The 13119-nt window shown below is 36.1% G+C and overlaps 1 protein-coding gene across 7 annotated transcripts in view; it reads left to right on the forward strand.

Moving 5' to 3' along the window:
* Dlg5 (Discs large 5) overlaps positions 1-13119 on the forward strand; it is an 847504-nt gene that overhangs the window by 629444 nt on the left and 204941 nt on the right. For all 7 annotated transcript variants that reach the window (XR_011044295.1, XM_068372367.1, XM_068372363.1 and 4 more), the window contains one exon: positions 10746-10962. Coding sequence is in view for 6 of the 7 variants with exons in the window: in XM_068372367.1 (XP_068228468.1) it covers positions 10746-10962 (217 nt within the window). In the remaining variant the exon portion in view is untranslated. The remainder of the gene's footprint in view (positions 1-10745; positions 10963-13119) is intronic.

The following is a 13119-nucleotide window of genomic DNA, read 5'->3' on the forward strand; positions in this document are numbered from 1 at the left end:
AATAAGCATACTATATATTTTCATGACAACTGACATAAGTTTGATGCCTCTGTAATTATTGCAATCAGTCAGATATTTTTTTGCCATCTTCACCAACATTCCTAGCTCCCGTTCATTAGGTTTTGCCTCTTCATGCCACATTCTACAAAATCTTGTTAGTATTCTGGGAGTCACTTTATTTTTGCCTAATTTAATCTCAGCAGTTATTCCATCATATCCAGGGGCTTTTCATCTCTCAATTTTTTTAATGATAGCTTCAACTTCAAACACACTGAATTCATGCATGGGCACATCAAAGTGGGAGCTTATTGTATATTCTTGGGGCTGCATATCTAAAGGCTCTAGAGCCTGCAGTGGACATATATCAAGGTTCAAATAATTTTAAACCAGCTGTAACTATTATTGTATGAACACGATATGTTGGCTGCTTAAGATGTAGCAATTCTCTTAGATATTTAGGATGTCTGGTTCTGCTAACTTGATGGGTGATTGCACATATTTTAAACTCAATTCTTACTTTTATAGGCAGCTTGTGTAGATCAATCAATTAGTGTAGGAGTGATCCTCTCTCGGGGTTGGACACCTTTAATCAGTCTTGCTCCTCTATTATGTTTTGTAATTCCTGAAGTTGCACTTTCAAACTGTTGTAATTCCTGAAGTTGCACTTTCAAACTGAAGGGATAAAGTGACTGGTACCTCAGTTCTGGTCTTCTTACCACTTTGTGCCAGAATGAACATCGGTCGAGTATAAAATGAGGAAATTTCAAAATCAAATTTCCACTTTTCATAATGAATGTGAGTAAATATATTTACTTATTTCATGAATATAATTAACTTTGTTTCTATATTTTTTAATACTTCAATGAGATGATATAAGGTTGCATAAAACCGGAAGTGGCGCAAATCGAACCTGTGTAAACTAGGGTACTACTGTGTTTGTGTTAATTTAAGCTATTTTGGTTGTAAATATTTAAACACTGGAAAAGTAGTAACATATTTAGTGTAATTTTACTGAGCTAAGAGGAGAAAAGAGAAACACAAAACACAATTACACACCTGTAGTGAACATAGATGAAGACAAGGAATGTAAAAAATGCTCAAATAAACTCAGATTTACTTTTTCATTTATAGCTCAATCATTTACTTTATATTTGACACTTTCTTATTTCAAGTTTCTGATAATGCTTTCAGAAGCATTTTTACTACTAAAAACTAAAGTGTTTTTCTCTGTTGTTCTTGGTCGCTGATTTCACTATTACTCATGCTATAGTGTTGATGAATTAGTTTTGCTCCTTGCCTAGGGTTTTGAGAGCAGTACTATATAGGGAAAGTCTTGTTTACATATTTCTGTCAGAATTTGTCTTTGGGAAGAATTTTGACAGCAGTTATATTTAGGGGAAACCTTGTTTTTGTATTTCTTTAGGAATCTGTCTTTCGAAAGGGTTTTACAGCACTCTATAAGAAAAGGCCTTTTTTTTCTTATGATTTACTGGGCTTTGGATCCTATGGTAGTTGCAGGTGATGTTTTAGTGTAAATTGTATTTCAGTTGTGTATTTTAGAGTAATTCATATTAATTATTTAAGATGCTTTAAAAAAAATTTTGGTTTATAGGCCCTCATAGCTATGTATTATTTAGTAATTTCTTAATCTAGATGTGTGTTGTATTGTTTGAGTTATATCTAGCTTTTGTTGGGAGTTGGTAAGCTTTCAAAGACTGTTGTAGAGTTGTCAACTTCATGGTGTTCATGAAGTTGGGAAAAATATAGTTTATACTTTGGATACCTAAGTACATATGTAAGGGGATGGTATTCATGCTATTCATTTTCCCGCACAACTTAACTGATTGATCTTGTTTCACATTTTAAGAGAACTCATTTCTATTGTTGAGTATGAATTTGGATAAGGTTGTTTACCACATGATTTTTTTTCAGTTTTGGCATACTGCTGAAATTGCTGGTTTTATGTTATTGGATTTAACAATTTGCCATTAGAAAGTTATTTCGGACTTTACCTTCTGGTGATTTTACTATTATGAAATATGTCGGTATCTTATCCTGCCAGTAGTGGCTTGTTGTTCTATGATGAAGTATATCTGAATATGATTTGTTAAAGCCATACACTATTGTTCAAATTTGCTTTAACAATTGCTTTTCCCATTCCTATTTAAAGCTCCAAAGTCCTGTTTCTGACTTTCTTTTTATTGTTGTTATAGGGAAAATGTAGAGACATTCCCCAATCTCACATATACTATATATCATGCTGCTTTAGATTTCTTGCTAAAGCTTTTTCTACCAATTTGTGAAAAATTACCTCAATACTAAAATTAAGGTGATAAAGTTAGGCATCCAAGAGCAATGGTTTTTTTATTACATTTAAGTGTCGAAGTTTACACTAGATATCTAGATATTTAATACAGGTTATCTAATTTTACTCTGGCAAATATCATTTAGCTTTGTTATTGTATAAGAAAGGAAAGATTAGTCACAATTTTTGTAATGACTTGAAATACAAAAAGTAATTTTTCCAGAATTAATTCAGAACTAACTTTTTAATAAGTATATATTCACTATAGCTGTGCTAAATAACAGGTAAAAGAATTAAATATTGTAAGCAAGTTCATATATCTGTAGACTCCTCATACCAATTAGGTTTCTAGTTTCTTGTTGTAGGTATTCTAAGCAAGATTATTGACTCAATGTTTTGTATATTATATCAGTTTTGCTTTGTTTAGCTTGATGTTAACTTCCCTAGAAACTCCATAGACATATTTCAATTTTGTACATAAATTGAAGTTTGGCTTTAGTAGTAGTGTTTAAAGTGCCTTTGAATTGTATATGGGCAAACCTCTGAATGAATTCAAGGCCCTTGATAACTCTGCATAATAATTCATCTAAGTGTATTTAATGGGTGTTTGTTGTAAATACTCGCATGCAGATAAACTTATACGTTTTACAGATACAACCCACTGCATTTAAAAAGAAATTTGCCCAATTTAGTTTACTTTCAGAATTCAATAAAAGACTTAATATTGATGTTCATAAGTAATGTTGACAGATTTATAATAAATCTTTTCTTTCACTGCTATTATTCTTAGTCTTTATTTTAAGTAAAGAGCAAAGATTCCTAGTAATCACTTCTTTGGTATGGAGGAAGTATACTTTTAATAGAATTCTGGTTTGTAAATATGGAACATAAATATATTATAGATCTTATCATTTTATTATGAAAATATATATATATATTTTTAAATGAGATTCAATTAAATATTTAGAGGAACTTAGGAGATGTCTGAGCTTTGGCTATTAAATTCCTGTGGCGATTGACTGACAGTTTTAATGTTAACAAAGCCAGGGGAAGACATCTTAATATGCAGTAATAGGTGAACAATCTGGATAATGCCTCAACTAACCATTACGGCAGAGAAACTGAGAGGACAAAGAGAGACTGGTCTATCACTTTTGGGCTTCTTACCCCTTACTGCTTGAATGTTCTATTCCTGTACGATGGACGTGTTTATTTAAGGGAAAGAAAATGGGCAAATTTTAAATGTTTAGATATTTTACGTATAAATGTCAATTAAATTAAGTTTCTAGAAAAGGAGCAATTCTAGAAAAGGAGCAATATGAACATCAGGTGAGTATAGAAAAAAGAAATTTTATCATTGAAATTTTTTTTCATCCTTATTAAATTCAAGAAAATGCCTTAGAATTTATCAAAATTTGTGGATAAAAATGTCAATCCTGACAATGTAAACGTAATAGCAGGAGAACCAGCCGAATATTTACATCTAAGTTTACCATAGATTTCTTTAACAATTACAGGTCTTTATCACATAGTGTCCACACTATGTTTCAACCATCATAACATTATGCAATTCAGACGTTGGTTAAACATATTTTACCATGCAGCAAATTATTAATTTGAAGTATACCAGTTTAGTATACATCTTTGCTTCAACTCACAAAATTTCAGTTCAGTAAAGTATATTCAATTTAGCAGATATTCATCCCAAACTTTTGCTGAATATAAGTTTTATTAGCTTTTAACTTTGAGTAGTGTTTTCAATCTGATATTGAAATATTTTTGAGAGAGGTAGAGAGATCCGGAGACCAAAAGTAGCCAAATGCTATCTACAGAATCAACAAACAAGTACACTCAAGTTTAGAGAATGGTAGTTTTAACTTTTTCTTTCATTATGTGTGTATATGTCATTGCATTTATTTTCATTTTTGACAGGCTTTAAGATGCATTTCAAACGTTTAGAATATTATTAGTACTTCATAAAAGAGGAACTATCATAAACATGAAAACAGGACATTATGAAAGACAAAGTAATAATGGCTAAACTGCGAAAACCTAGAACATTTCAGTAATCAAGTCCTCAAATGATAATTATTTTTATGAACCTCCCATAATGTTCGTGTTGCTTTTTCTCCAGAAGCTCTGATTAATTGACCTGTACCTGTAAAAGTTCATGATCTGCATTTTACTGTATGTTGATTTAATTAACCTCTTCACTACATAGCATCGGATTTCTCAAAAGTTTTTTTCCATTGTATTTCACTCTAAATAACAGAAAAGCACTGTACTTTTTCTTTGAAAAATTCTTTCTATTCATTGTGAAGTGATTATAAACAAAAATTGGAAATCTTTTGGAATCCTTCAAGCTCCTAAGGTACACTCCCAGATAAAGGACCATGCTCCTTGGGCAAGGACAAATCACCTTCAAGCAACAACTCCCTCATTGATTCTGCTGTTGATTTCACCATTTTGCCCCAAAAGGAAGTTTTATGACCAGGCACTGTCATTTTGACCACTGAGACCTCAAGAAAACTGTGGTCAAGAAAGCCTCTAGCATCTGATATTGCTGCTTCTAAGGTATTGAAATCATCCTTGTATGGCATTAGATAAACCACTTTCAAGGGCAGACCTAGCCAAGTGATCTGCCTCGTCATTGCCATTGATTCCAGTGTGACTTGGAATCCAATTCAGGATTATCTGCCTGTTGTCGCTTTGGTGAGCTAAGGCTAGATATTGTATTACTGTGATTAGGTAGACATTTTCAGTGGGTTCTTTGTTGCTGAGAGCCAGATTGGCCGGAGTGTACTACTCAATGGCGAGACCAAGATAAGGTTGTCACCTATGGCGACATTCAGAGGGAAGGAGGGATTACCCTTAAATCTCCACATGAGACGAGTATCGAATTATATAATTAATTCTAGGAGATATTCTCTCTCCTGCTGAATTGATAAAACGATACACAAGGGTAAACAGGGATAATGTATGAAAGAATACTAAAGCGCCTAGGCTAGGTAGCCTAGCACGTGCGAGAAATCGGTTGCCTAAATCACCAAAACTCTAATGTATACGATCGACATAAAAGGAAGAGGAAATTTGAATGCATAATCCTATCTTCACTTGTATAATTGTGCCTAAATAGCTATAATTCATTAAAGCTAAAAACCGGGAATGCCGTTCTACTGAATAAATAAAGCATGCATGACGAACGACAGTGCCCAACATGGCGCCTCTGGTGACAGGCCATGCTCCAACAAACACATTAAATTATAATAATTTCATTGTGAAGCAGGAGCTAAGAATTATACACTGTAAAGATTAAATACTTAACTTTCCAGAAGCAGAAGATGCTGGAGAATGCATAGTAAATCCTCTCAAGAACGATCAAGAATGTTAGACAACAGGGAAAACCACCGTGCGAGATCACTACCAAATAAGGAATAAGCACCATCTTGGAGCCATGTAATAGTGTGGGAGGAAGAGGAACCTTGATAACGGCTCCCCTTCAGTTTCGCCACTTTTCCCCCTCGAAGCGAAAACGCTATTTGGGGTGAAGATGCCATGTGTCTTATCAAGATATACGTCCCCTGATATTATGCGATATCCTTAAGAAAAATTTTAAGGATATTCGCGCCAGTAGTTAGAATTCTGGAGACCTAAAGGTCAATTCTCTGAGAATATCACTGTAGCCAAATATCCCTTAGAAAGCTACCTATAGGAACCTTCCATCAGGACGACATGGCTTGAGCCCGAAAAAGAGGTATAGAATGATTAATAAGATGAAAATGAAGTATAAATGCTAGAAAAGAGAAGATGAATAAAATCGTGAAAAATAATGAGAATCAAAAGAGTTGGAAAGATACATTGTAGATGTGTGTGGGAGAGCAAAGTAAATGTACAAAAAGGATTCGGGAAGGAATTGGGAAAAGGATTAAGGATATAATAATGCTAAGTGAAGGACAATAATAATATGAAGGAGATATCATACTAATATGCATGATAGGTTATATCATTGAGGTAATTGTGTGAAAGTGAATGCTCATATCAGTGGGATAGTATCGTAAAAGTGAATGTAGGTTGACGACGGACTACGCAGATTTAATCAGCTGATTTGAATGTAAACAATGCATGAGATTATAATTCGCTATGTTTTTAATTATAAATACGATACTAAAATGTGAATATTACATGCATTATTATTGGATACAGTTAAGTGAAACACCAGTTTAATCAAAATCCAGTTTATTTCCAATATAGCTGTAATTTTTTGCCACCTTAAATGGATACACACTGTACAGAGAGAGTTAGGACCAGCCAAGTGTAGAGATAGGTAGTGGCGCACAGCTCCTCCAGTGTAAAGAAGTGTAGGCCATTAGAAATCATCGCCCAGCTTGTATTTTATTGTAATTTTTATCTAATAGGTATTGCAATGTTCTTGGCCATCTCAATGCTGTTACTAACTATTAGAAATCAAATTCTTAATGTTGGATCAACAATCATTACAAAGATTTTTTTTTTCTCGTTGGCTGTGAAAAAATGAAACCACGAAGCAAGAAACCGCGATTAACGAGGTCTGACTGTACAGTATACATACATACATACATACATCTCGACACGAAAGAATCTGCGAAACGAGGTGCGAAGAATTTTACGACTTGCATCATGAAAAATGTTTCGGACAACGAAAGGAAGTACGGTACAATAGACTAACCGTGTCCGAGACTGATTTTGAAATTCGCGCGTCACCAGCCCGTATACTCGCCTCCATCCTCCCGCGCTCCCATTGGTTATCTCCCTACTCAGATGCCAGTTACCACCTTAAGATCCTGCTCTCCTATTGGTCAGCATCTATTGAACTCTATCCCATCAAGCGTCTATGCATTGGCGTTCTTCCATTTCGTTTCGGCAGCCATATCGCACACTTGGACTGAGTGTTTGTGATTTTGATTTTGCTTTCATAGCTACTGTATTGTACTACTGTATATCGTGTGTAATATTACTTTCTTATTAGCCATGGGTCCCAAGAAAGTTGCGGATGTCCAGGGAAAGAAGAGGATGATGCTTTTTATGGAGACAAAGATGGAAATAATTAAGAAATGTGAGGCTGGCATGCAGTTAATGTGGTGTTTTTGTAGGGTCTGAAATGAATTACGCTATTTACATGTAAAAAGCGACTCACAAGACGAAAAAAATCACGTTACGAAAGCCACTACGGAACCAGTTTCATGTTGAGGCACTACTGTATATATATGCGCCAACAAAAAAAAAAAAAAAAAAAAAAAAAGACATAAATACATCAGGATAATTATTTGGTCTTAAAATAATTTTAGCACATTTTGGGTAAATAGTGGAATAAATGATATTATTTCATAAATCTTAACTTCAAATAATGACATGCTATTGATTCTAAAGTGCCAAGTTCATGCCTTCAATTAAAAATAAGAATAATAAAATTTCCTCTTTTGCTGCCCCTCTGTGAGACTGCTATACTGTACCACCAGGAACCTGCCATATCCTGAGAGAAGAGGAAGAAAGCAGGTCTCTGAGAAACACCATTAAAGAGCCTGGTTCAGATTAATTATCTAGTACATTTGGGTTTCACACGCTGTTCTCTCTTTTGCTAATTTTTTTTCATAAGTGTTTTATTACACATATGATGTGCATTTCATATTGTATTACACATATGTGCATGTCATGCAGAGGCCCTGATTCTTCATAAGTCACTGTATATGTTATCTTCTATGTGTAGATATTGATGATGCGAAGATGAATCAATATCCTAAATTAGCTTAGGCTAAGCCAAAAGTAAGAACTGCAAAGTGCAAGTAGAGAGGTTTTATATTTGATTTATATGTGTAATAGTTTTATAAAACACTGGCTTAAAAGCCACTAACACAAATTGATATGAAGAAATCAAGTTAGAACTGTTTTTCTGGTGATATTTTCAGTAAAGAGAATTAGTGCATTACAAACATCTACAAACATAGGTTGGCCATAGGTTGGCTCAAGGTGAACAGTTCTCTATTTCCATATTTTAGAGCAAAAAATAATTTTAAAATAAGAGACCTGCCCTCTTGTCTTTGGAGGGTTTAGTTTTCAGGGATTTTGAAGATAGGGTTTGTATCTAATTAGAATTACTGTACTAATATAAGGAGTGCAGTGCAAAATTTATTTTGTGGACTACCATTTCCTAAGCCCAATTTTTTTGAAATGCAATAACCCTCTTATTAAAGCATGTCATAGCTTAAGCTCTTCCCATATAGAAAGTAAAGCATGATGTCATAAAATTAGCCACAACTTAATGATACAAAAAATGTATCCCTAGAGAACATTGTGGCAGTAAAAATAAGGTATAATTAATCATTGGGTTAAGATTTTAATCTTTTAATACTGTAATTTGTTTCTTTGTTAATAGAAATTTGTAAATTTTATTCCTTACCATACTTGAGAATAACATTGATGAAAATATTTAGTAAAGAGGAGAGAGATTATTGAATGTATTGCGACATTGGCATAATTTGGACTTGAAAGTTGCACCAAAAGATAAGAAGTTGCATTATAGGATTTCCTTGTTTTATGTCTTATAGTGATAATATTAAGCTTTGTGTGTAACACTTTTTATTCTCCTGTAGGCATTACTGGAAGGTAAGATTCTTGAAAATAAACATGATTTTTAAACTGAAGTTAATTATATCTGTACAGTAGCTATCTTTGAAGAAAATTGGTTCCTTCCCTCCTTCCCATTTTGATTAAGGTGACACCCTAGGTTAAATGTTACGACTTCTGTTAATCTGACTTTGCTCTTTTGTGTGGTTTTCTGACTTTCTGCACTTACTCTCAGAGCATGGCGGGTTAGTAGCATTATAGCAGTCATACGGAAATAGGTACATAATCGTGAGAGAAAAAATATATTTTTAATTTTTACTTTCAAGGTTGTAAAGTTATAGCATATTATCTCTCAAAGGTATGTATGTAAGTACCATATGTATTGTTATTATTACAAAGCTATAACCCTAGTTGGAAAAGCAGGTTGATATAAGCCCAAGGAATTAAACAGGGAAAATAGCCTAATGAGGAAAGAAAATAAGGAAATAGATAGAATAGTATGCCTGAATGTACCATCAAGCAAGAGAGCTCTAACTCAAGACAGTGGAAGACCATGGTACAGAGGCTATGGCAATACCCAATACTAAAGAACAGTGGTTTGTATTTAGTGTCTTTTCTCCTAGAAGAGCTGCTCACCATAGCTGAAGAGTCATCTATGTTTACCAAGTGAAAAGTAGCCACTGAACAATTACAGTGCAGTAAATCCCTTTGAGGGAAAAAGAATTTTTTGATTATCTTAGTGTTGTGAGGTGTATGAGGAAAGAGAAGAATGTGTAAAGAATCGGCTAGACTATTCAGTGTACGTGTAGAAAAAGGAAGGATGAACCGTTACTAGAGAGGGTTCCAATGTATTACTATCTGGTCAGTCAAAGGACCCAATAACTCTTAACTTTAGTATCTCAACGGATGGCTTGTGCTGTCCAACCTACTACCTACTAATTATGAATTTGGTATAAAAATCCTGTTTAATGAAAATAGTTTTTCTTAACTTGGTTTGTTAGTTTCAAAGAAGTGGATTATTTTCCTGTTCCACATTGTTATTCCTCTTCAGTGTTAGAAAAAGGCTTAGGATTTTTTCAATATAAGAAAGTCCCCTGCACAAGAATAATTTGTTTTAAGAATTGATTTGTAAGTTGAAAAGTTCTCAAACTCAACATATTTAGTAGTCCAGCTCATAACACCCAATCCCTTAATTTCTAATACTTTCAATCAGCTGATCTTCTTAACACTAGTGAGTTGGCCTACGTATTTATCAATAATTTGTAGAACTATTTTTACATGATAAAATATTTTGAAAGAAAGTAATTGGTTTGTATTCTGTTTTGTGCTTTTTCAAAGCATTTTCTATTCATTGTACACACTCATTCTTATTTTCGAAAGTTCTTATATATGTGAGTTATGCAATGAACTGTTATTGAAAAATTTAAAAGATATGTATTTTCTGTTTTTATCATTTAAGGGTACTTGTTATATATTTCTTAAGGACTGTAAAAAGGGGGAGATGCATTCATGATTTGTTTCTGTATGTTTTATCATTTTAGTATTTTGTACAAACTATCATGCTTTAATTGCATACTAGCTATGCAAGCAAAGAGTTGAGTTTAATTTGGATAATTTTTTACATATCTATTTCAGGGCTAATTTTGGTTAGAATTAGTTTGGTAAGATATCACTGACCTTTTTTCATTTTAATTGCTTAATTTTGCTGTAGATATTTTCCTTTATTTCATAGCTGTTAGTGGCATTGAATTTCCTTAGATTTATGTATAGTGTACAGTATTATATTATAAAGTATCTTGGATTTAATCTTTTACACTACCTGAATACTATTACTAAACAGAGGCACAGCAAGAAGCTGAGGTTTCCAAAAGGCGCCGGGACTGGGCTTTCAATGAAAGGGACAAGATTGTTCAAGAAAGAGAAAGCATTCGTGCACATTGTGATAAACTAAGGAGGGAACGAGATCGAGCTGTATCAGAACTAGCAGAAGCTTTAAGGGACTCTGATGACATGAAGAAACAGCGAAATGAAGCATCTAAGGAACTAAAAGAATTAAAGTAAGGATTTTCCTCTTTTTATGAATAGAACTTACCTGGTAGTTATATATATATAGCTTAGTCTCTGACATCCGGCAGAATTTTTCAAAAATCGCGGCAACTGCCGTGTGGTGGTTGTGTGGTTAGGTGGTTAACAACCCTTACAGGGTGGTACTTGGAATCATTCCCGTTTTCTGTTCCTCAGATCATCTCTGCCGGTTGGACTGACAACATCGTTGGTCCGCCATTGGAGTTTTTCGTTTTGCTTTCCCTGTATTGCTGTACCAGACTTATTTTTGGTGAAGTACATTGATTTGGGGGTTTGGCAATCGTGTTTGTGTTTATTCTGTTATTATTGATTTGTTTAATATGAGTGAGAAACTTCATTTTCGTGCGTGTGTAAATGAGGAATGCAAGGTGAGGTTACTGAAAGTTTCGGTAGACTCTCACACTGTTTGTTTGGGTTGCAGGGGTTTTGATTGTGCACTTGATAAAAGGTGCAAAGAATGTGAGGTTTTGAGTGAGAAAGATTGGTTAGCTATGAAGCGCCATGTGGGCAAGTTAGAGCTAGATAAAGTCAGGAGGGCTTCGAGATCTAAATCTAAATCTGCTAGTGAGCGTAGTTTAGATATTTCCATTGACCCTTTAATTAATTCCTCTTTGGAAGTTGAACCTTCCCCTGAGGTAGTAACTCCTGCCCCTTCTACAGGAACGGTATCTGCGGATGACCCTCGGATGTGATGGTATCTTCCCCGAACCTCTCTCCCAGACGCAAATGGCAGTATGAGGCTTCAAGACCAACCAAGAGGAGGTGGAACTGAACTGAACAAACTCTTTCTCACTCTCCCGGCTCAAGTAGCCCCGAACCTCGTCCTTCTGAGGATGACTTGGACGCCGTTCCAGTGAAAAGGCCAAAGCCGAGAGACGAAAGTCAAGAAAGACCGGCGAGAGATCCTTCTCCTTCTGCCAGCGCTACTCGACAGCCATCGCTTTCGGAACCGCAGGATCCAGCAGCAGTCACTAAGTCGTTTATGACTGTTATGCAAGAGCAGTTTTTTCTTTGATTCAAGCTTTTAGCCGCCCTTCCCCACAGTCGGACAGACGTAAGGACAACTCTTTACCTGTCAAGAAATCGGCCTCTAAGAGGGAATGGAGTTCCTCTCCCAGGGAACCTCGGCGCGATTCATCAAAGGCGTGGTACCGTGCTTCTTCCTCATCGACTCGCCTCCAGGACTCTGTCGATGCCCGACATCAGGACGATTCCGTCTCTCGCTCGCGGCGCCAGGACGATTCCGTCTCTCGCTCGCGGCGCCAGGACGATTCCGTCTCTCGCTCGCGGCGCCAGGACGATTCCAGCCTGCTTCTCCGGGACGATTCCGCTTTTCGTCGCCAGAACGATTGCTGCTCTCGGAGCAAAGACACTTCCTACTCTCGGCGCCAGGACGCATCCGCCTACCACCTCGAGGACACTTCTAGCGCTCGGCACCAGGACACACGTGGTTCTCGGTGTCAGGATGCTTACAGCCCTCTCCTACAGGACGCATCCTACGATTTGCCTCTTTCGGATTCAGGTGAACCTTCAGCCCGAAGAGAAACTGTAGTTGAGGTGGGACAAGATCTTGAGGATATCTCAGAGGATGAAGACAAGTCTGCAAACGTGGCTGGCGATTATAAGGTTCTCTCTCACTCCCTCCTTGAGCTTTATGGGGAGGAGGTTCAACCTGCTGACCCTCGTTCTCCTCAATCGCAGTTTAGCAGGATGAAGGCCAAAAAACAGTCGGCCTTCATCAGAATGAAACACTCTATCTCTGCTAGGAAGGCTCTCGCTAAAGTTGATAAATGGATGAAGGAGCGTAGACAAGCAGTTAAGACCACCTTCTCTTTTCCACCAGCTCGACTTGCTTTGAAGGCGGGCATGTGGTATGAGACTGGAGAACCTCTGGGTCTGGGAGTTCCTGCCTCCTCCCAGGGTGACTTCTCTGGTATTGTGGACTCTGCTAGAAGGCATCCCCTTAACTCGGCGAAGGTTATGTGGTCAATGTCTGAGCTTGATCACCTCGTCAAGGGGATTTTCTGAGCCTTTGAAGTTTTTAGTTTTTTGGACTGGTCTCTAGGTTCTCTGGCCAGGAAAACAGAACAAATGGAGGAAACAGAAGAAGAAAAATGTCTGGAGGACCT

The sequence above is a fragment of the Palaemon carinicauda genome, chromosome 4 (genome assembly GCF_036898095.1).
Source record: "Palaemon carinicauda isolate YSFRI2023 chromosome 4, ASM3689809v2, whole genome shotgun sequence".
NCBI classification, from domain to species: domain Eukaryota; kingdom Metazoa; phylum Arthropoda; class Malacostraca; order Decapoda; family Palaemonidae; genus Palaemon; species Palaemon carinicauda.